At 35.7% G+C, this 25,135-nt stretch overlaps 2 protein-coding genes across 2 annotated transcripts; both read left to right on the top strand.

Annotated features, from left to right (window-relative positions):
• Positions 1-7,481: 7,481 nt before the first annotated feature.
• CBG27471 lies at positions 7,482-12,114 on the top strand (the record flags this gene model as incomplete). Its single annotated transcript, XM_045238953.1, has 16 exons — positions 7,482-7,573; positions 8,227-8,392; positions 8,439-8,678; positions 8,730-8,861; positions 8,926-9,091; positions 9,138-9,262; positions 9,445-9,517; positions 9,566-9,675; positions 9,730-9,786; positions 10,278-10,440; positions 10,978-11,089; positions 11,147-11,336; positions 11,386-11,532; positions 11,581-11,683; positions 11,731-11,930; positions 11,977-12,114. The coding sequence occupies 16 exons, from the start codon at positions 7,482-7,484 to the stop codon at positions 12,112-12,114; spliced, it is 2,214 nt and encodes a 737-aa protein (XP_045098040.1).
• A 10,035-nt stretch (positions 12,115-22,149) lies between these two features.
• CBG01863 lies at positions 22,150-24,927 on the top strand (the record flags this gene model as incomplete). Its single annotated transcript, XM_045238952.1, has 8 exons — positions 22,150-22,194; positions 22,788-22,879; positions 23,014-23,366; positions 23,774-23,900; positions 23,946-24,093; positions 24,147-24,244; positions 24,633-24,744; positions 24,793-24,927. 8 exons carry the CDS (start codon positions 22,150-22,152, stop codon positions 24,925-24,927), a joined length of 1,110 nt encoding a protein of 369 aa, XP_045091957.1.
• Between the last annotated feature and the right edge of the window lie 208 nt (positions 24,928-25,135).

Raw genomic sequence — 25,135 nt, 5'->3', positions numbered from 1 at the left:
AAGGACCGATCGATGATGTTGGAAGAGACAGAGAGACAGAATGAGCTCTGTACAAATATAACAACTGTTCAGATTTGTTCAATATATCCGACCACCCGCCCTCTCTCTCTACGACCAATTTCAGTTCAATTTGTTGAAATAGGCAATTTTTTCGTAGTGGAACCTAGTTCGGGGGCATGTGACAAGATAGGTTTTTTCAAAAATTGAAGCGAATGGCTACCGGTTCATGGTTGGTTGTATAATCAATTTGAAAAACCGAGTATAATTTCATGCTTTTTTAGCTCAAATTTCAAACAATGTTGAGCTCAAAAAGCAAGCCTTATTTGGAAGCTAATTTTAGCTAATTTTTAGCTTGAAAACGGAACGTAATTTTGAGCTTGTTCGCGTCTAATTTTTAACCAGTTTTGAGCCTATAAATCGAGTTTAATTTTAAGCTTTTTAGCTTAATTTTTAGCGAAATTCGAGTTTATATGCCAAGCTCAATTTTGATCCTTTTGCACCTAAAAGCCTATTTTGAGCCTGAAAACCTATCTTGATTTTAAGCTTTTTTGAGATTCGTTTTTAGTCAATTCTCAGCTTTTAAAGCAAGCGTGATTTTCAGCTATTTTGCCTAATTTTAAGCCTAAAAACGAGCCTAACTTTGAGTATTAAAACCGAGCCTAAATTATACTTAGAAATGCTCAAATCGATGGATTTTCTTGTCCAACAGCACACAGATGTTGACAGCTGCCAAAAATAAAATCTCCTCCTGAATTCGGAGCTTGTAGGTGTTAGACACCAAACACCATCTTACTAGAAAATCTGTGTAGCAAAAACAATGTTATGGTGTTCCCCCTCCCTTCCAGTTGATAACACAGATATCGATATCAGACTCCAAAACAAACACCTGCTTCTCAAAGTCACATTCACACGCACACACACGCACAAAAAAGAGAAAAATAGAAGCGATTGTCTTCAAAAAAAACGAAAACACTCATTGGTGATCTATGATGAGAGTTAGGACAGGTATCAAATAGACACAGAATTCAAACTACGATGATTTTGTACTTGCAGATTCTTATCATGTAGACCGGGCATTATTGCAAAGCAGGTCTTTTTAGGGTAAACAACTTTTTTTTCACGTTTTCGGTTATCACTAGAAAAATCGTATTAGAAGTATCAAAAATTAATAGAATACAAAGTTCATGATAGGTTTTGGAGCAGAATAAAACTTTTAAAAGACACAAAAATGAGCATTTTGCACTTTAAAGATTGTCCGTGTTGCCCCAAGACACAAATTTTCCCGATTCAGCACTTATAAAAGTCTATCCTCCCACCTGTATTCTCATGTTAGCCCCTTATATTTCTGCTGTGCTGACTAAACATCGAATGTCCCTTCCCGCTAGTACTCAAATACATTGTGAATACATAGAAACGGTGAAAGATGTTGGGGTGGTGGCGGTGCGGCTGGTGGATAGGATGGTATAGCGAAAAAGAGAACCGAGAAGAGGACGGACGGGTCGAGAAAAGGGCAACCTAATGAAACAAACGGTTTTGGAAGAAATGGATCAACCTGCTGGCCCCCTGCGCCGCGAAAATGGTGGTAGTGGAATGAGAATAGAGAAGAAGAAAATCGGAATACGAAAACGAGCCATTGTTTGAAATGAATGGGCCTTTCCCCACGGAAGGTCAAGAATGGGGGGAAGACATAAATCTCGCAGAAACTACAGAGTAGTACGTACGGCACAGATGGAGACAGAGATCAGATAAGGATGGTCATGGACGGCGGTGTGAGAAAGGAAAAATTGGAAAAAACAAGGCAACACGCAGCATTTGTGGAAGAAAAAAATCCGATGATGATGGCAAAAAGTCTTGAAAAAAATCTTGAAAAAGAATTGGAATTTTTGGAGGGGAAAGGTTTTAGAAATCTAGAGAAGTTATACAAAAAAAATAGAAAAGTATCATATAATGGAAGACAAGCATTTGAAAAAGTTTAGATTTGAAAGTTTGGAATTGAAGCTTTGAATTTTACCTAAAAGACAAAAATTGGAGCTTTCGAGTTTTAGAATTTGCATAAAATCCAAATCATGAGCTTTTGAATGTTTGGATCTCTATAAGCTGGGATTTGAATTTTAGAAATCTAAAACGGAAATTTGGAACTGTGGGAGCTTCATCTTCCCATAAGTTGAGATTGAGAGCCTTCCAATTTGGAAATTTTGACAAAATTCTGAGCTTCAGAACTTTGGATTTTCTGAAAGCTAAAATATGTTGTTGTTGATTTTTTAAATTTTTAAAATGAAAATTCGGATTTCTTCAAAGCTGAAGCTTAAATGTTTTGAGTTTCAAAACTTCTGAAAATTGGAATTTTGAGCTTTGGAATTTCGAAATTTTGATAAGTTAAAGTTTGCAGCTTTAGAATTTCGGATTTTTCGAAAAGCTGGCACTCCATGCTTCTGAAATTTGGATCATACAAAACTTGAAATTCGGAGCTTCGGAATTTTAAAACATTGCAATTTTCTAAACATCTTGATCTCAATAATGATAAAAAGCAGAAAAATTGAGAAAAATGGCTTGAACATTTCATGGCAAATAGAGAAACAAATGTTTAGTAAACAAATAAAGTGTTTAAATTCTATATAATTTCAAGCATATTTGAAAAATAAGGAAGTAACGGGGAGAAAACCTTGAAAATTACTCAAATTGGCGGTTTCAGCTAACCTTTACTTTACTAGAACCCTATTATCAAGATCAATCAAACTAGAAAACAAAGTTCAAAATCCCTTCTGAATAAATTTTGAAAAACAAAAAAAAAATAGTATTCTTCTTCATTCAAAAACATTAAAAACCTGTCAAAACATTTCCACCTCTGGAATCTGACCTCAATTCAAAAAGAACGGCATGCTGTGAATAGGAATAACCGCCACCAACTGTGATTTCTGACATTCAACGTGGACTGGGTGGAGAATAAAAAACTAAAAATAAAAAAAAGCGCAAAACACAAAAATCGCTATAAGGGACTGACTGGCCAACAGTAAACATCTGCAAACAACGATGGCACATGGATGGCTCAAAAAAGAGAAAGAAAGAAAGAAAGACAAAAAGAAATAGGAAAGAAAACAAAAACATGTTGGCATTGAACTTTTTTTGGTGGACTAAATTTACTGAGGGACTTCTGACCGGGAAATCATTTATTCATCCAGTAGCGGGGAGTGCCAATCTTTGTAGTCGTTTTTATTTTCGTCTTCAAAAAAAGTTTTTTTGCCCCGGTGTGTTGCAAACACATACTTCTACACACACTCTCTTGATTTTTCTCACTCTTCTCTTTCAACGTTTTCATCCTATACTCTCTCTTTTGGCCCGCCACAGAGGCCTCCAACAATTTACGTCACCTGGTGTTTGGTCTCTTAGCCCCAATGCCAAAAACACAACATTAGGTGAAGAGAGTAAGAGAAAGAGAATGGGAAACGAAGAGACGCAGGGTTCTCCCTCGTCTCTTGTGCCACGCTCACTCTTTCGTCATGTCTATTTTGCCGCGTTTCGACCAAATTCTATAACAAACTAACTTTCCTAGAGAGAGAGAGAGGCCATGTTTCGGTTTCTGTCACTCCCCCGCATGGCCCATGACAGGGAAAATAAGGTAGGAAGGGGAAGTTGGATTTTTTCATTTGAAATAAAATGAAATTCGTTCTTGAACAAAGTTTTTGATGTACAGGAAACGTCTAAAAGAACAAGAATCATGCGGGAAATGACCGAAAGAGGGAAAGAAGAAAAAATTGAAAAAAGTCCAAGAAGGGGAATGAACGTTCTGTCTAGAACGGCTAAAATCGACAAGATAGGTGCACCAGATGAGGGTAACCTAGCAACAAGGACGTATGTCTGGGAAAACATGCGTATAAAGGAGTTCAAGGCTAAAGGAAATCGGAGAACATACAAACATCCAGAGACAGCTGTTTTTAATAACACTCCGGTTTTTCCAAATTCAGTGAAATCTAAATGTGCAGATTTTGAAGTATTCTCCAAGAATGCCATTAAAGAGAAAATGTCAGAAAAATAAAAAATTATTTTGTTTGTATGGTCTTCAGCTTTTTCGAGTCACTATTTTTCCAGTATTTTAAAGAAAATGAAGATTCAGACAAATTTCTTTTTTTGATTAATATTAACTCTTACTATGTCAATCAGGCGCAATCCGGAACTATTAGTGCATTTGCTGAAATTTCAAATTTGACCTGATTTGAATTTGAATTTTTTTGAATTTGATGGATACAAAATAGGAATAAAAAACACTCAAATAGAATGATCCCTATCTTTGAGCCAATATATCTTCGTTCCTGTAAAAGATACTGAAAAGTGGTCAATTGACAAAATTTTATTATTATGTTTGATTTATTTTGTCAGTTGACAAGTTTTCGATATCTGTTACAAAAAATGAGATAAATACGCTCAAACTTAGCGGTTCGGCTGTATTCTGATTCTGATGGTAAGCTTCGAAAGAGTCTACCGTTAACAATCTTTCATATATCTCAATTTGTATAACAGATTTAAAATAATAATCAACTGAAAAAATGTTGAATGTTATAATGAACATTTTATCAATTGTCTACTTTTTTTATCTTTTATGAGAACGAAGGTATATGGGCTCGAAGTTAACTGTAATGTTAAGATCTTTCAATGGTTCTAACTTCCTCCAACGACCTGATAATTTCTACAATTTCCCGCTATCTGTGATTATTTTATTTTTAGTGCCTACATGCATCTTACTATTACAAAATATGAAAATTTTCCAATCACATCACAATATCAAATAAATCAACTTCTGCAAAAATCTTGACAATTTTGCCGTCGAATCCTTCCAAGAAATCAAAGATTCTTCGAGAAACTAGGAGTGATAAACGGATGTGTCTTCTCGGTCTTATCTTATCTTTCTCGAAAACATTGAGATAAAAACAACATTTTTAAATCGCCACTACGAAGAACTTCAGCAGAGCGAGAGAAAGAAAAAAACATGTGTTTCAGGCATCAAACACCAAACACTCTAGTCTTTGCACAATTTTTTTCAGCGACCTTCGAACATTGCCTTACACTGAAACATTTTTTTGCTATGCTTAATACTCGAATAATTTTGGTTCTCGGAAAAAGGGAAAAGAAGTGTTTACAACTTTCCGAGCAAGGGAGCAGTGACCAACTGAATGTGACAGGCACAGAAGTGTTACATTCCGGAAACATTCTAATATAAACAAAGTTTTAGCAAGTTTGGGGACTTTGGAAATATGAATTTTCAGGAATTTCAAATTTTGCTGAAAATGTGAATTGGAGAGATTACAACATTTCAGGGCTTTTGAACAGGCTTTTTAAAAAAGCAACAACAAGAGCGATTCAAAACTTGTAAAAACAAAATTTGATAGGTCGAAGTCAGTGAAATGGGATTGAGCTCAAAAACATGAGAACAAAACATGAAAAATTGATTCTACAGACTCAATGATTGAAAGAAGTGCCGATATTCATTCTACTTGATTTCAACTGAAATGAATTATTTAAATTTTAAAATTAACTAAAAATGCCATAATTTGATATAATCCCGATTTTGGACAATATAATGGGTTTAGAGAGATTTAGAGACAAAAAAACTATACAAAGGAGACAACATCACACAGTTCAATAGTTTTGAAACCAAACAAACTAACATACATGCCTTTTTTATTTTAGATAGGCATTACCATGCACTTACTACGACTCTATTCTGATAGCAAAAAAAGTCATAAGACAAAGTTTGTGAGGCAATTTCGAGAATTTGCAAGAGATTTTCAATTAAATCAAAATTTGAGCCTTGAAAACCATATTTAGAAAATCGGATATCCGATTTTGATTTTAATTTTTTCCGATTTTTTCTCTAATTTTATTTTTGATTTTTTTTTTGAACTTCGTTCAATTGTTGTAATTGACAATTAAACTTTTTGAAAACAGAGAAAACTAATGAAAACATTGCCAATGTGCCTTTAAAGTTCCATGATTTTCGAAAAACGTTTTAAGCACAGAATTTCGGAAAATTCCCGACAGGATTTTCCGATTTTTTTCCCTTTTTTTAAGTTTCCTAAATTCCTCCTGATAAGTCGTAAAAATCGGAATATCCGATTGTCCTTTTTTCCTACTCGGAGCAATCATGCTGTGTAATCAGCTTCAGATTAAAACTTTCATTTGAAACAGATACCACAAATTTTTGTCAATACAGAACTTTCTATTTGGCAAAAAAACCTGATCTTGAAAATTTATGTTTTTGAAACGAAATTTTTTTTGATTCATTTCAATTACGTTTATGGGGTCCTTTAACAATCATCATCAATTTTATTGGGCCCTGTCTACTTTTTATAAACGATCGATTAACTTTTATAACCTGTGAATCGGACTAGAGCCCTATACCCGTCCTCACACATATGTGCTAGTCTATTCAATCACATCAAAAAATCTTATCGTTCTATCCAATCTGTTTTTGAGTGAATTCTTAATCTCAGCCATAAATCTCGTCTGTGTGACTCTCTTATTGTTCGAACTAAGTAATAAATATTCGGGTCATATGCTGTGAACTCTTAGGTGAAAGTTTTGGCGTTGTTAGTTGCCTGGGGAAGTTGCTTCTAAAGGTTCCATCCTCCCACGCAACGACACTCCGCTATCCCGCTCGGCGCGCGCGAACAGTTTGAATTTAGTGTTTGAGTTTGTGACTGAGAGCTCAACTCAAGCTCGTGGAGACTCTTTTAAGGATTTAAGTTAGTTTGCTTTAAAAAGAAGCTTTTAAAAAATACATGTATAGATTAGTCAAAAACATTTGTGATTCATTTAGGCTAGAATGGTTTGAATTTATACTTTTGTTTTAAAGTTTTGAAATTCACTGTGATATAATTGTTTTCTCTGATTATGTTTAGTGTTCTTGGTTTGCCGGGAACAAGAACTCACCGCATTTAAAAGTTCCTTTTAATTGAATTACGACATTCCGATATCCCGACTCGGATTTTTGTTTTTCTGTATTTTTTTATTGAAATTCCAAACATGGTCTCAAACTTTTATCTTTAGAGATCTCCAGCTTGGCAGTCTGATATCTCAGTTACTTGAAAAAAGTATACTCATTGTTTCTCTTTCCTGCATCTTCTATTGATGCAGCTCATCCCTCTTTTCTACCCGTACTCATCCATTCCATCATTCCCTACGTCTCTCATTTTCAAATAATGCCTTTTTTCTCTCTGTCCGAGCATCAAGTACATAGCGTTTCTCAACTCGTCTTCTATCTCTTTTGACCCGCATCCCATTGTTTGGTACTGCATATTCACAACCATTCCAATTTTTTTTTCTCTAAATCTCTTGCTTACGACTGTATTGAGGAGTGTAAAATTTATTGATTTTACTACCACTTTCTCAGCGCGGTAGAAGCACAGATGTGTTTTCTTTCTTTCTTTTTTGTTTCAACATCACTATCGTAAACTTTACAAAAAATTGAATGTTTGCAGACGGAGAAAATGGACATTCCGTTGGATTCACCCAAATGGAGGAAGGATCTGCACAAAGTTAGGGAGGAGTTATTTGTTCAGCGGTTTCGTAAACTTGACCCGTGAGTACAGTCTTACAGGGCTTAAAAATTGATATTATAAAACATGATGAAATATTCCCTATTCAAAGTACTGTAGATTTCATTATTTTGACAACAGTCAGAATTTCTAATTCATATCTAATTAACCACAGCTTGATGGATTGTTTAGAATGTGTTTTCATATTTTCACTCAATTTTGATAAAAGTTGTAATAATACAGTACCGGACGAGAAAGTGTTAACATCTGAGATCTGAAAAATAGTGTAGAATATTTTCAATTTGTCTGAAAATTTCAGATTATACTAAACAAAGTAATTGTCCGTTTTATAATTGACAAGATGCGTCTTTTGAAACCGCTTATAGATTTGTTGGTTTAGAAGACTGATAATATGTGAATTCAGAATTTAAAGCATTAATTCTGTCTAGTATGCTCGAAAAGTTTTAGACAAATTGAGAAATTTGGGAATGCTTCTTTAGAACTTGGATTTTTTTGCTCACTGATACAGTCAAGAAATGATATGTACATATTAGTTTAGTGCTGAATTTCTGTAGGTCAAACAAATATTAAGCTTGAGAACAACTATGAGCAATCGCGCATAATTTTATTTGTAGTTATATCAGCTTCAAAAATCAAACCCACATTTTGAAAAATTTCGAAAACATTTTGTTTACAGACATGACACTTGGACACTTGAAGAGGTGGCCAACTTTGCCAACATTATCCTTGAAATCTTCAAGCATTCCGAAGATCTTGAGGACAAAGACATCACAGCGGCAATTTATATTGTGGATAACCCCTTTATCCATTTCAGAAACCCCGAGAAGCCCTATGAACTTCTGGTTGGTAAATTTGAAAAAATTGAATTGTAATATGTTTTCATTTCAGTTTAACTGGACTTCTCGAGAATGGTGGAGAAATTTGGAAAATGCTCCAGAATCGAGTAACAAGCTGCTCGAAAAATCTATGGATCTCATTACTCTAAATGTGCTTCTCGCCATCACAAGAGATATATTTTCGGCGATTCCGAGACTAGAATTGGATGAAATTGTCAAGTTTGCCAACGAATTCATAAGGCTCACATTTCAAAAAGTCTCGGCGGTTATTCCAAAAGAAGAAATAAAGGAGGTGAGTGTTAGAAATTTCTCAGTGAATGTTCAACTAAAAAAAAACTTTTAGATGATGAAAAAATTGAAAGACCGTACAGAATGGTATATTCCATGTTCGGAGATGTACATGGATCTCTGGAGAATGTGTTGGCACAAAATGCATGATAACTATCGGACACCAGATGTTCTTATCAGTGGTGTTGTAAGTAAAAAATCTTTTCAAATTTGACACTAAAAATTTCCTCAATAATTCCTCTTTTTTTCAGTCTGTTCCGATACCAGACTCAATGGGTGTTGATGCATACTTTTTGGAGTTCCTCAACCAAACCTTTTTTGTAAAATATCACTATATCGAACTGACAATTGAAGAAAAAGTTTCACTCTTGAAATTTTTAACAAGTTTGAATTTCCATGAAATCAACTATTATTTTGGTATGAGAATGTCACAAAGTGTTCTGCAACACAAAAGTTATTACAGTAGCAAGAGGAGGAAAACAAGTTATGGAAAACTTGTATAAGCATCTATTGCAAGTGGATTCACAATCCAACAACGATGATTTTCTCCGAGAGCTGCGCAATTTCGTCGTCAAAGCAAGCGCTTATGTAATTGAAATCCAGGGTAATATCTTAAAAGTTTGTTTATACTCATAGTTGAATTATTATAGGTGAAAATCTTCGGAATTCCTGGAAAACGTTGCTGACTCATTATATGATGGAATTGAACAATCGCCAAACTACAGGGTTAGTTCGCGAGAGAAATTCAAATATCAAACTTCATTTTTTAGAAGATTCTGCTCCAGATGCATTTGGCAAGCAGGGGAGCAATATCTCTCGGGGACAGGAAGCGATCACTCAAGGGTGAAAAAGGGATTTGCTTTGCTGAGTTTGACGAAAACAATATTACAGGCAATGTCAGACAAATCGGATCAAAACGTGGATTCGACATCTTGACAACGATTGCCGAGATTCAAGATCAAGATCCACATACCGGACACAACGAGATCGATCTGGAATCGGTAAACTAATTCTATATTTTTATGAAAATAATTGAGGAAAATTTTTGATTTCAGCTGATGAGTTACGACAAAAGTCCCGCCGTGTTTGACCCGAGGCAGCAAGGGTCCATTGTAAGCTTCTATAAAAAAAAACAATGAGTTACAGTACAAATCAATAAGATATACGAAAAATACTATATTTTCAGTTGTTTTGACCATACTCAAAAGTCTGGAGCTCGGCAGTCAAGTGTCGGATCATTTTGAAAACTTTGAAGCGTGTCGAACAGACGTAGATTGAAATCTTTGCATTCATAAAATTTGCTGGAAGTTCCTAGTTTTTCAGTTATTCACAGATTTTTGATATGCACCTGCTCCTCACGTTTTCAGTGCAAAAACAGGTAAAAAAGATGTTTCTGAAAAACTAGGAATTTTCAGAAAATCCAATGAAAGCAAATTTTTCAAGCTAGGTCTGCTCTACAGTCTTCCAAAATTTCCAAAGTGATCAGACAATCGACAGTGAAGCACTAGACTCCTGAAAATGGTCAAAATCAACAGAAAACCCTGTTTTTACTTATTTTATTGAGCTTTCCATTTTATGTTATTGGATGGTATTTCAATTTCAGCGAAAATGGCTGGCCATGGCAGAAGATTACGGGTTGAACACAGGGAACCCGGAAGTGGAACAACATTTGTACTTGGATTATCAAGATCTCGCATTCGCCGGAACTAAGTGGACACACGACACATTTCCATTATTTTTTCACTTACTAGCTGCTACAGCCCGATGTAAGTTTTTGGGAGTATTGAAGGTTTTTTTGGAGCCAGGGTATGCATTCTACCGTAACGGTGTACAACGCTTAATGTCACTCTGCGTACAGCTGTCGTCCTCATTCTTATGTTTACCACCTAGTCGATTTTCGAATGCCGCTGCATTCCCGGATTTTTTTTCAACTTTCCGATTTATGCCGATTTCTTTATGCCGATGACACCTGTTTTTTACACGCTTACAGTACGAAAACGGGGCAAGAAGTAGTGTATTTCAGAAATCGGTTATAGCCGAAAAACTAGAAATTTAAAAAAAAATTCTGTGAAGGCAAAGTTGTTCGTCTAGATCTGTTTTACACACTTCAAAGTTTTGAAAGTGATCGGACATTCAACAGTCGAAGTCTAGGCTTTCGAAAATGGTCAAAATCAACAGATGTTTCTTATTGACCGGCACTGTGAGTCAGAAAAAGCTATATCAGGTCAAAATGCATTATTTCGCCCCGGAAAGTTCAAATAATTTTCCTGCACCCCCAAAAAACCAAAAAAATGTCATTTCAGCTTTAATTGGAAAGCATTATGGAAGATTATGCCTCAAAGATCCTCAGCAGAGTCTTTTCGATCCGGAACATGGGCTCCTGATCTTCGATTACATTTTCGAATACTCGTTACAGTAATTTGCACTTTCAATTTTTAAAAAAAGTTTCGTTTTCAATCATTCTCAATTCAGATTCATTTTGGCAATCCTCCACGACAAGTCCACGGTTTTGCAAACCCTACTTGGATCTGAAAATGCGGAAAAGTTATGTGCAATCCACGATGATTGGAAGGAGTGGACATTCAGTCCGATAACGAAATTGACAAAATTGGAAATCAAGATCATTGAGGAATCTAAAGGAACGATCGTGGAAGATTATATTGTGAGCTTGGAATGTTTTTTTTTTAAATTCTAATCCAGAAAATTTTCAGTCCGGCAAAAATACGAAACTGGAAGATTTTGTGGACCCGTTAGTAGACATGTTTACTACAGCAATAGAGATGTACGATTTCCCTAAAAGCTACATCGAATTTAGATACCGTAGTTTTCAGAAAGATTGTTACACAATAGCTATCAGGGTAAGTATTCTATTTCAGAACGATTTTAATAGATTACAACGTTTTCAGCCACTTCTTCTGATCATGCCGCTCAAGGGCTTGAAGATTATTGTTGCAAATTCACGGGGCGCTCTCAGGATGACTCTCGGTGATTCTGGGGAAGCTGCGAAACGTGAGTTATTCTCTATCTTTCTGAAATTATCCAATTAATACTTTTAGAGGATTATCAGAAAGATTGGCAGCGAGTTCAAGATTCATTTTCTGGAGACTTTTCCAGAGAATATTTCTCGAAATTTCCGCAAACTATTGTGGAGTTCTATTCGATTATTCCGAAGACTTGGTTGACAAGAACTTGGATTGAAGATGAGAAAAATGTTGCGGCGGTCGTCAACTTTCATAAGCTATATGACTACCCAGAGGTATCAGAATATATACCATTTTCAATTGAATTTTCTAAATTCACAGGTTCTGGATTATCTGGTTATTCGCCACTATTTCAAACAATTCGATGCGGGAAATTGGACGATTGACGATTGGGCGCGTGCAAAAAGAACGGAAATTAAAAGTGTTCTTATTGGAAAACCTGTTGATTTTCATCTTTAGATTTTATTAGTCAGGTTTCTGTTTTTAGGGGCAGAATATCATTTTGTTGATTTTTTTTTATTTTAGAGATCTTCATAACCTTTTCTAGAGCCAAAAAAACCATTGGGTAGATTTTACATGTGTTCTAAATATTAAAGCATTCGAAAACTTGGGTAATAGTACTTAAAAATTTTTTCTGTACTTTTTTATGTTCATTCATTTAATAAATAAAAGAATCTGTGTCTAATCAACTACCAATTCCAACTCCACAAAGTTACAAACACTCTCATGGTATTCCCACTTTTGAAAATCACCAAAAAAAGGTACTTGTGTATTTTAAAGTGCTTCAACTACATCCGTGCTTTCTTTCGCTCTTTTTCTAGTTTTTTTCTCTCCGGAAATCCCAAAAAAACGCTTAACTGGTCCCACGCAACTTTTTTAATCCCATTCAACTGACAAGAAGTTTTAACTTGGTAGTTGTAAAATTTTATAGTAGTTAAAATATCCTAAAAAACGACTTCAGTCGAATTCCTTTCTTCCTAATTCAAAAAATGATTATCGGGCTTCATTTTTTCGTCTGCAAGTGACAATTTTAAGCAAAAAAACGACTCACAGTTCATATTTTGAAACCAGACTTCGGAAAAACAAAAGTCTGAATATGGAAACAAAAATGCATCAATCGTTCTCGTTTTTTTTCGTCCAGAATAGAATCATCCGCACTTTCTTACCCATTTTCTTATGATCTATGGGCATTTCATAATATTAATGATTTGTTTGTTTTTCTTTTCATCATCATCTTCTTCTTCTTCTCCTCTGTTTCAAATTCAAAATTTGCATTATTTTCGGTTAGTATAGCGCACTTATCAAATTTCGCCTCTTATCACTTGAGGGAGGAAGAGAGAAAAACGAAAGTGTGAACGGATTATTTTGTGATTCCACGCAGTGTGTTGAATAAATTATACAAAACACACTCCTCGGAAAAAATGATCGGCGTTTTTCATTTTTGTGAACAGTGTTTCTTATTTTTCGTAAAGTGAAACATAACGTCATTGCTCTTCAAACGTTTTGTAGTGGCAGTTTTTTGCTCCGACCACTCAGATTATTCTGATATGATACGACTATAAAATCTGTCTATCTGTTCTTGTTATTTCGATTTGAACATGGGTGTTTTGTGAGAGATTATAGAACGGTGTTCCAGAAGATATTTTGTCTGCATGTGTCATTTTTCTCGGTATTTCTTACCCCCCGATTATGAAAATGGAGGAGATTTAAGCCGATTTTGCAATTACAGACTCCGTATTGTTTTGACTTTAAATTTTGTTATTTATCTTTTTTACTTTGAGCTCAAGTTTTGAAGAATGCTAGCAAATGAATTTTCGTTCCTAATTTTGACATTTCAGTGGAAATTAGTAAACTGTGGAGTTCTGAAAAAGAACTCTAGACATTTAAAATTATAATTTCTAGTTATTTTTTTTTCTGAAAATTGAGATTTTAGCGATCATGAAAGTTTTGTAACTTCATAATCGACACTATAGTTTCAGTGAATTTTGATTCTGATGAGTTTGAATTTTGCGTTCAAACTTAAAAAAAACAAAAATGTCAGATCAGATACAGTACCGCTCGATGAAGACAAACAAAAACGTGTTTTCGGTTGATTCTTGGTAATTTCTAACCATTTTCAAGGGTCTGGAGCTTGGCTGTCAAGATTCACCTTAAAAATTTCGGAGATGGTAAAACAGACATAGATTGAAAACTTTGCATTCACAGAATTTTTTCATAAATTCTAGTTTTTCAGTTTTGCTGATTTCTGAAAAACCCTAGTTTTTCCACGTTTTCAGAACAAAAAGGTCTTCAAGAAACCGGAAAATAGCTGAATAACTAGGAATTTTCAAAAAATTCTGTGAATGCGAAGTTTTCAATCTAGGTCTGTTTTACACTCTCCAAAATTTTCAAAGTGATCGGAAACTTGACAATCGATCTTCAGACTTTGGAAAATGGTCAAAATGACCAAAATGACAAAAAACTCAACTGTAAAATAAGTTTTTCTTTATATCTCATTGAACGGTACAGTAGTTGTTAACCGCTTTTTTAGATTTATGCAATAAACTGTTTGTTACAAAAATAAAGCCCTAAATATGAAGTTTGTTTTGTAGTTTTCAGACAATCCTGGAACTCTTTTTCAGGATTTTGAAACTGAATAATTTCAGTCAAAAATGTATTTTGTCTGATTGCTGTAGTTCATAAACTCGGAAAATTTCGGAAAGTTTTGAATTCATTCGGTCCTTCCTAGCAAAATTCAGAATCTGAATCATTAACATGTTTTTTTCTTATGCAATCGTTCGTCTCAAACATTGTTCCGCATTCTTTTTCTTTTTGAAGACGAACACTGCAATTAATGACGAGTTGTTTTCCAGTAAGCTATTTTGTTCTCTTTTTTTTTTCAAATATTCACATTTTTTCTCACTACTCACCTTTTTTGTGTGACTAATGATGTTATTTCGAAGCTGAAGAAGAAAACCGTAGACGCTTTTACAGCTCTAGCAAGACCAAACACGTTTTTCAATATAAATCTTCTCGCTTCTCGAATTTTCTAATCAGAAGCACTCTCGACGGCGGTTTTCATCATCATGATCCTGCCCTCTATGTTGCTCTTTTTCTTTGTTGTTTCTTTCAGATCCTTCTAGAATTCAATCTGAGTGCTGGGAGGCTCTGGTAGGTTTCTGTTAGCTGTTTCATTCTTCATTCATTTACACAAACCCTTGTGGGTTTCTCTTGTCCACTATCCTCTTTTTCTCTATTTACTTACTTCGTTGATGGTCCATATCCGGTGAGTAGTCAATTTAGGTCTTAGTTTCTTTTTTTGTTGAACGATTATTTTTTAAACTAGTACTGTTTGTGTTTGTTTCTTTTCGGGAAAACATGATGGTCGAAAATTGGCTATATTTGACATATTGTATTTTTCCTCCTTTTTTTAGTCCCATTCTGTCTCTTTTTCGTCTCGAGGGTTCACTAAAACATATTTTCTGGACCCTAGACTACTCTTCATAGCTTTCCAACTCTTGCAAAATGTTCAGAAAAAAAAGCTAAATTGCTTGTATAGTTCCATAATTTTAATTGCAGTAATTAAAGTGGTATAAGTAAAGCTGGAAAAAGTTATATAGTCCCATTATTTTCTCGTTGATCCTATTATTTTCTTATTTCTGAATTCTGAGTTTGTAACCTCGTTCTAATAAAGATGACCAAGAAAAAGGTTACAATTGTGCTCTCAACCGACGCATTGTTGACCTCTGCTCCTGGTCAAACTACTCGAATTGAAAACCTGGGCCGCCGTAAGTAAATGGTTTCTTTTTTTCCGTGTTATTCTTTTTTTTGTGACCCTCCCCCTTTTTACACCATCACATGATTTATAGATCCTCTAAACACCCACATCCTGCCCTCTATCTGTTTTTTTTTACTGAAAATTGAAAAGTGCCTCCACGAAAGAAAGAGATAGAGTAGAACGTGTTGATGAGTTCAATGTCAGTTCCCGTCTGTCGAAACTCATTTCCTTAAACGAAAAAAGTCAATTTCTGCGTAGATCGGTTAACTTTTCTCTAGTTTTTGCAAGGAATATATCTTTTTTTCAGACTCCCAGACTTGTGAAATTGAAATAAAACTCGATTACAAAAAATTTCCGTTCCCGCGCTCATCTTCCTCCGAGCTTCATTGTTTTTTCTTTGTTTTGATTGAGTTAGTGAAAAACACAACTATTGGATGCACGAAATTCTCCGTTCTTGGTTTCTGGAACTTTTTTTGTTTTTGCGTTCTAGGTCTAAACGTTGGTCGTAAAAAAAAATTTCCAGAATAGGAACTTTCAACATAATTTCACATTGAGAAATGCGTTTTATGATATATTCTTTCCGCTATTTTTTCCTTCTATAGAAAACGAAAAACAACGGTGTTCTATTCTTTTTGTTTTTTTTTTGTTTTTGAAGTATTACTGAAGACATAGTTTTGAAGGTGTTTCTTTCAGACACTGACCTAATCTAGCTGGATTTTTTCAAATGAAGTTTTGTAGTTTCTCTGAAAAATGTTTTTCTTCTTTTCTCTATGCTTGTTGTTTTGTCTTTGTTCTTCTGGAGTTTTAGAAGGAAATTTGATTTCTTTTTCTCCTGATCAGTCAATTCGCGGAAACTTGTTTCACTTGTTTTCACTACCAAAGTGCCTGTAAATTGGTTAAAAAAAACAGCAATGATTTTTCGAGAATTTCTCAAAATTTCTGGAGCGAGATTGTGTATTTTGACGTGACTGTGTACATTTTATCATACTTGCGATGGGGCCTTTGCCGGGCCCTTCGCGGGCCTTGGCATAGTTTTTTTCAGAAACAATATTTTTTGACCAACTACATTAGATATGATAAGACTCAGCGAGTTTTGCAAAATGATACTTTTCAATAAATTGTGTCTTGTCTATGAACAAAGTTACAAGTCATAAAATATCCGAGCCGAGCTTCTGTTTTTGTCTGTAACTTTGTTCATAGACAAGACACAGTTTTCCGAAAGGTATCATTTTGTAGCACTTGTCGAGGTCTGTCAAACTTTAGGCACGTTAATTTGTTTATTGATCTGGTGTAATAAAACATTAGAGGGCAGGACATGAAAGACTCAGAAAAAATGCCCCTCACGAGGCCGATCTGAGTAGGGGAGGGGAAACGGGATAATTTAGAATTTTAAATATGAAAGATGTAACCGGTAGAAAAAGAAAAATAGGGAGCAAATATATCAATAACGGGTAATACTGGAAGAAATTAAGGATTCAAACTCGGAAGGTAGGAGAAATCGGGTAACTTGAGAAGTGATGGCGTTCCACAGGGGAACAATTGAAGAAAAATAGTCAGAGGAGTAGGGCTGAACAATAATTAAGTTCATAGGGCGACGAGGGGAGGAGGAGTATTTGACATGTGCATTTAGGTTAGGAAAGTAGGCGGAGCCATTTAAAAATTTATAGAGAAGAATTAGTTGAGCTTTTAGCCTACGATGTCGAATGGAGAACATATTGAGGATAGAGAGACGATCAGAATAGGAACTGTACTGGATATTACAACGCTGGAAAATACACTTAGAGAAAAATCTTAAGGGAGATTCTAGTTTTAGAGCAAGGCGAGAAGAAGGCGGAGGGGAATAAACTACAGAACAATATTCCAGAATCGGGAGAAGATAACATTTGAAAAGATGAATGTAGAATTCTGGAGACGTAGATCTAAATGACTTTAAGAGTTGTTTGGAACGGAGAAGAGCTAAAGATGTGATTTTGTTGATGTGAGCAGAGAATTTGAGAGAGGAATCAGTAATGAGTCCCAAGTCCCGGACGGAGGAGGAGGAGGGAGTAAGTATGACAGAGGGAGTAAGTGTGACAACGAATTGGTCTGAATATATTGTATCTGGAAGAAACTATGACAAGGCCCGCGAATGGCCCGGCAAAAGCCCAGTCGCAAATATGCTCTTATGGCATTAACATTTTCTTATTTTGTGGTGTCGCTGAAATCACAGCCGTGTAGCTCAATTGGTAGCTGCTTGGAACCTCCAATATTTGGCTCACAAGTGCAACCCTTTCAAGCAATTATTGGAATTTCGAGAGTTTTCAAAAAACTCCCTTTTTTAAAGACCTAGGGAACTTTTGTTTATCCCGGACAACGGTTCCGTCGAAAAGTGCCTGGAAGGCATCTCGTGTCAAACACCTTTACCATCACACAAATGTACCGAAAAAAACTTAATCTTTTTTTGCGTTTTTTTTCAGACGACTTCCGAAACGCATGAAAAAATCATTTCACTCTGAAATATTTCTCTACACTCTTGTTTTTTACCAAAAGTCCAAATTTTCCCGAGGTTCTCTGGTCCAAAAAAGACGCGAAAGTTTCAAGCAGACACTTACAAAACCTCTAAATCAAGTTTTGAAGTATCCATAGCAATTTGCTGGTTTCCCGGCTACGATGCCAAATCCAAAATCCACTCAACTTGTACTCCAATTTTTTCCAGTCTCTGCTCTTGGGATGTGCCTATTTTTCAATCCTGGCGTCTTATCCTAGCGTGTGACAAGTGATAGTTATCCTTGACATGTTGAGCCGTTTTTTCACAAAAAATTCAACAACAAAAAAATTTCAGCGGGCTTCTATAGTCAAAAGACTCCTTTTAATCTCTTCCCATTAATTCAAGAGGTGCTGATCTTTTCACATATTCTTTAACTTGTTAGAGCTATACGTTAAAGATCGTTCAGTTTAAGCTAATATTACTTTTTTTTGAAGCTGGCCACTCTTTTTTCAAAATCCAATCAAAACGGCTACTCTAAATCTAATCAAAAACGGCCACTATGTATGTTTTTTTTGCAATCTAATCAAATTCAAATCCAATCAAAGTGACCTACCTATCCCAGTAGCTGGCTATAGGCATTCTGCTGTTATTATTATTATTATTATTATTTGACCACTCCCCCCCCCCTCCTCTTTTCTTTCTCGTTGACCCATTTTCCATACCACAAAAGAGTTCATTATTCATGGATGTGCTCAGTACGTACTTTTGCTCCTCTTGTTGTTTGTTATACACATACACAATTTAGATTATTACATGTAAACTATATATGAAACATATGTTGCTTTCTTGTTACTTGCTCTCTCCTCTGCTTGCTCAAGCTCCGCCCACTTTCCTTTGCAGTTCTTTTTTTTCTTCTTATTGAAAAATTGACACTTATTATTAAAAAAAACGTAAAAAGATATGCATCAGTTATCGGGGTCTCTGAGAGAAAGAATAACAAAGAATTTTTAAAGAAACATTCTTTCCTCCGACCAAGACAAACTGAAAGTCACGCATTCATATTCGATTTGTGCCCCACACAGACAAAACATCGTTATCGTTTTCGTTTTTTTGGATCCTTGCTTCGGTTTTTATGAGAATTCAATGTGTTTGTGTTTTTGTCTGTGCTGTTTGGAACAATGATCTTTAAATTCTTCTTTTCTTCTCCTGGGAGGCTGAAAATGACAGGAAGCCGTTCGATCCGTCTTTTACTGTCTGTGTTTTTTTTCTGTTTTCATGTCGCATATGGCTCCTATCCAGACAGTAAAGAATTGAACGTTGTCATAAAAATATCATAACCCCAAAAATAATTTTCAATGAGCTCTCGTTTTTGTTATTGGCCGTTTTTTTTCTATTTTTTATTACTGGCTGTTTGAAATTGGGCTCATTTAGTGAGCAATCCTTCTTTGTGCGTCATATGGGACGGTTTTTAGTCTAGAAATGAGGAAAACAAGTTTGAAACAGAACATTCTGACAAATTTCAACAGAACTCGCAAGATTCGAATTTTTTAATACCGTAAAACCTGTATTAGAAGGGCCGGCCCTTCTATTGTTCCCAGGTGTCTTTGGAGGGTTCTTCTATTTTTCCGAAATTTTGCATCAAAAAATTCGACGAAGTTTCGTACAAAATTCATGAAAATCTGTCAATTTCACCGAAATTTAGCAAGATTTTACCGAAAAAAGGATTTCAATAAATTCCTATTAAATTGTGGAGTTCCCGGAACATTTTCCACTGGAATAGTACTAAAATTTTCTGTTTTTAAAAACACATTTTGCAGGGGGTCTATTACGGGGGCTCTTCTATTACCGGGGGCCCTTCTATTTTTCCAAGCCCCTCTTGGAGGGACCTTCTATTAGAGGGACCCTTCTCTTAAAGGGGCTCTTCTAATACATGTTTTACGGTATTATGAATATTTTTCTTAAATACAAAATTTTTTAAATTTTGGTCAAGTTTGGCGTATTTTAATGAAATTGATAAAATATACAAAACGTATTTTTTAGTTGATTTTAAACCATTTTCACCATTTTTCAGTGTCTGGACTCGGCTGTCAAGTTTACGATCCTTTTGAAAACTTTTGATGGATGTAAAACCAACCTAGGTTTAAAATTTCGGATTCACAGAATTTTTTGAAAATTCATATTAGGTTGGAAGGAAAGTAACTGTCTATTTTTTAAATTCACGAATAACACAAAAGTCAGAATTATCCAAGATTGACAGTATGCACCGTCGTGGTCGACGACATGCTAACAACATTCAGATAACTTGTGGATACCATCCCCCCAAAAGCCAGCTGGCCGCGTATCAAAGTATTCTTAAAGTGCCGTTTTTATCTCATCGACAGTGTAAAATTATTTTCCCTACAGATGATGTTGCACATCTCCGAATAACCAATAATGAAAGGGTCAAGTCTGGAGTTTAAGGAAAGTGGAGAGCCGTTCATCCAAAGCGGCTTAGGACTGAATTGCATATCCTTTAATAAAACGAGATACTATGCTCCACGGGAAGTCAAGTAAGACCTAGACCGCTTTAGCTCGACGGTTTTTCTTTACGCCTCCTCAAACTACTGATTTGGCCCTTTAATTATTGGTTAAAGGAAAATATGTAACGTCATCCGTCATTAAGGGAAATATGTAACGTCATCCGGAGGGAAAATATTTAACACTGTAAATCAGATCAAATCTGGACCGAAAAAATTCTTTCAGTCGCAGCCAATTGGCTTTTGGAGGGATGGTATCCACAAGTTACCTAGTCACTTACCTTCCAACCTAATAGTTTTTTAGCTGCAAAGTTTTCAATCTAGGTCTGTCTTACACGCTTTAAAATGTTCAAAGTAATCAAAAATTTGATAGCTTTTCGTTCTATGCTAAAATTGGCTCTTTAAAAATTTACCAATTAACATAAGAAAATTTGAAAATTCGCAAAATTAAAAACATAATTGGCATAATTAGAATTTCGATACTATCAGGAAACATATGTCTTTGTTAAATTTTTCCCTTTTTCACTTTTCACAGAAATTTCTGATTTTGGTCCCTCAATTTCAACGTTTTTCTAGTTTTTTTTTTTCTTGAAGTAAGCTTCAACTTGAAGTTCATTTCGATAAGTAGCTCCTTCTCTTTCGTCACAGACTTTGATTAGCAAAGCACTTTTGCCAAAAACTCAACTTCCTTTTCTCTCCAACCCGAAACCTTCCAGAAGCCGAAAAAAAAATTAATCTAGTCAATGAATGTTTGACCTCGTGTCTCCAAAAACTCGGACCTCAAGGCACTTTTGAATCGCTCTCGCGCGCGCGCCACCGGAAATTGGTAATCTGACTGGGCTGTTGGGGCATGCGATATTTCTTCATTGTGTTGAAAAATATTTTTGATGTGACACGAGCTATTGCTTCCAAATACTTTGTGATCAGAGGAACAGTTGTAGTGGGAGAAAAACAAAAAGTTCCAGAGACCTTTAAAGAAGAGAAGGGAGTTCGTAAAAATATGTTTCTCGGAAATTTGTTTATATAAGCTTCCGGAAGTTGTGGGCCAAGGAGAGCTACGGTAAGTATTTTTCAATGTTTCCGGTCTCCCCCCTGTATGGTCCCTCTAGGTAGAGATGGCTCTATTTTCAAATTGCCTCCTTCTATGCTCATATGTTGTGTTCCTATCTCTTCTCCCCATATCGTATTTCGTTATCGGTCATGTCCTTCTCTAACAACATCATGCCGAGGACAATATTTGTCCCATGTTCCCATGTTTCAGTACTTTCTCATCTCTTAAAAGTCGACGTATCCATTTTCAACAGCGTTTCAAGAAAAGGAGAAGAAGTTTTCTTTTATTCCGTTTTTTTATTTAGTTGCTGCCCTTTTCCTAGAGAAGATGTTCTTTTTTTGTGCTGCTGCATTTCGAGAGTGTCTTCTAGAGTTTCTGATGTGACATTTTCTTCTTCTTCTTCTTCTTTTCAAACATCTTTCAAAACTTTCAATCCTTAGAGAATTGTCTGCGTCATCATGTTCCTTCGTTCTAGTTACGGTTAATTAGAAAAATCTTGAGCTTTGGCTTTGACTCCTTCAGCACAAAAAATAAGAAAACGCCCCTTACATCTTCTTCTCATTTATCCGAGAATGTTGATTCGTCCCATCCTTTCCGTGCTCTCACAAACATTTGTACTTTTTTTTGTATGACTAATTTAATAAAACAAAAATATGAAAGCTTTCAGGCAGAATACATCATGTCGCGTTTGATGTAAAAAAATATGAACCAGACCTACGAGCAAAACTTCACGGAGGTCATCGATCCGGTAGGTGGGGATGACATTTTGATGGAATTTGATCATGCTTGAAAATTTTTAAAATCGTATTTCAAATTCCTCTGTAGCCGTTTTCGTTATTTTCAGACGTCTGGGGCTCGGATGTCAAGTTTCCGATAACTTTGAAAATTTCAGAAGTCATAATCCGACTCAGATTAAAAGACTGCTGTCACAGAATTTCTGGAAAATTTCTAGTTTTTCAGCTTTTTGCGGATTTTTGAATAACACCTATTTTTTCATGTTTTCATTTCAAAAACCGGACCAAAAGGAGTATCTTTCAGAAAACGGCAAAAAGCTGAAAAACTAGGAATTTTCGAAAAATTCTGTAAATGCAAACTTTTCAATCTAGGTATGTTTTACATGCTCCAAAATTTTCAAAGTGATCAGACACTTAACAGCCAAGCTCCAGACTCCTGAAAATATTCAAAAAGTTTCTCTGAAGAATTCTATTACTTTATAATTGGAATTTTCAAAAAAAAACCCCTTAAAACATGTTTTAAAACCCTGTGATCCACCCACATTTCCATAAACATCAACCAACAATACAATTTGTTTTTTTCCCCAAAAATCACTTCCCTTTACAGATCGCCACCGCCGCTCATGTGACATGGAGCTTAACGGCACTCATCGGTATCCCGGCCAACCTTTTTGTGCTCGCCGCCATTGTGTACTTCCGGTGAGTCTCAGTGAAAAAAAATGGACATCACGAGAACAGGAAGCTTGTGGGGGATAATCGAATAGGAAATGTGAAGTGGAACTCTTCATGACTTGAAAAATGTTAGATCTTTTGAATGCTTCTATATTTCTCAGGGACATGCGAACCATCTCAAACATCTACATCTTTAATCTGGCTCTAGCGGATTTACTCTTCTTATGTGCAATCCCTGTCACGTTTTTCGGAAGATCAATGCGCGAGGGATGGCGATGGGGACCAATCATGTGTAAATTGTATATATCTGGAAATGCGGTCTCTCAATTTGCCTCTGCGGTGTTCATTGCTATTCTGTCTTTTGATAGATATCTCGCTGTTTGCCGTCCAATTCAATCAAAATCTTTTCGGACCACCCAGGCGGCAGTAATACTCTCCATAGCTGCATGGGCGATGGTTATCATAGAGATGACACCATTGTTCCTTTTTGTCAAGTTAATCAAGACAACCACAGGTTAGCAAAGTATACAGTATGGCCAATAAGAAGAGTGTTTTTCGAAAAAAAGGGGTTTTCAGTTGATTCTTGGTCATTTTGACCATTTTCAGAAGTCTGAACCTCGGTTGTCAAGTTTTCAATTACTTTCAAAATTTAGGATGGTATAAAAGAGAACTAGATTGAAATTTTTCATTCGCAGAACTCTTAGAAAACCACTAGTTTTTCAGCTATATTCCATTTCTGAAATAAACATCTGCTTCTGTTTTTGTACTGAAAACGTGACCTCCAGAAATCGGCAATTAGCTGAATAACTATCGAAAACTTGACAACCGAGCTCTTGAGTCCTGAAAATGAACTAAAAATCACATTATTGTATTCTTACCGACCGGGGCAGGATATCTACAGTAACCAATAATATTTTGCAGGAGGACACACCACTAGAAGCTGCATGTTGTTCGTAGGAAACGTCACTGCTTTGGAGACCCTGGATGAGTCAATACACGATGTCGCAGTGCTCAATGAGGTTGAGCAGAACATGCTAACATCTAGACGGTGATCTTTCCCGCTTATCTTATCAAAAACCAAAAGTGTTCTTAGATTTTTCATCAGCTACACGTTCGCACTCTCGTATCTAATCCCACTCGTTGCTGTCTGGTTCTTTTATTTCAAAATCATTCTAAAAATGTGTCAGCAGAAACAACAAATGCAGACAAAACGAACGGGCACAAAGCGAAGGACAGCAAAGGTGAATAAATTCTGGAAAGTCTTTAGTTCCATTGTTTTTTATAACTATTGCAGGTCACTATAATGGGGTTGGCCATTGTTATTTCTTATACGCACTGCTGGCTTCCGTTTTGGATTGTGCAATGGTCAATTGAGGCGAACCTTTTCCAAAAGTGAGTTCTAGAAATTGGCGGCGAGGGGTTTTGCAAATTCTAAAAAATGAGTAAGGAACTCCAGAAACCACATCATTGGTAATCCAATTTTCATCTAAAATTTTCTGTTATTATCTCAAAAATCAAAGCTAATAAAATGTAAATGAGGATTTACGACGAATGCTTCATGACTGTAGGGTCTTTGGTTTTTTCGGGCAATAATAAACGTTCCTTCCTTCTAAATCAACTAATTTTATGAACCATGGGTCAACAGAAAAAAAAACCAACAGAAAAAAACAAAGTTCAAAAATTCTCGTGACATCCTAATGGAGTTCTGCTTCCTGGAAGTTCAAATATCCTTTGAAACTCTGTCCCCATTCTAGACCAAACAACAATACATTTTCTCCAGTAGCAAATATCTACTCTTCGTCTTCACACACTTTGCTTTTGCTCTCCAGTACATCAACTCTGCCGCCAATCCGTTCCTCTACGTCTTCCTATCGGATTCGTTCCAGAAAAACGTAATTTATAAATTCAAACTGCAATCTTTAATTGGATAGTGCTTACAGATGCAAAAACTATTGCGAACTGCCAAACCGGACAAGCAAATCTCGCTGAAAAGTACTACCGAGCCATTGGACACTACCAGGATGATTACTGTAACTGCGAATCCAACGTGCTCGACGGCTTCTGACAGTTGTTAATTGCTCCCATCTTATTTTATGTTCCGATCCAACCCCACCAAACGTAGTACAATTTTTTTCGAAAACAAGAAACAACGCTGATACAAATTTCATGTATATAAAAAACAAATTTGAATTCCACTGGTCCATTTATTTTTTATTTTGTCCAACTCTGTATTTGCTTTTTCACCGTCTCATCCATTCATTCCACGCATTCACACACTCACAC

This window comes from Caenorhabditis briggsae, assembly GCF_000004555.2.
Source record: "Caenorhabditis briggsae complete genome, chrX, whole genome shotgun sequence".
In the NCBI taxonomy this organism is placed as follows: Eukaryota; Metazoa; Nematoda; class Chromadorea; order Rhabditida; family Rhabditidae; genus Caenorhabditis; species Caenorhabditis briggsae.
This window is presented reverse-complemented; position numbering and strand designations above follow the sequence as displayed.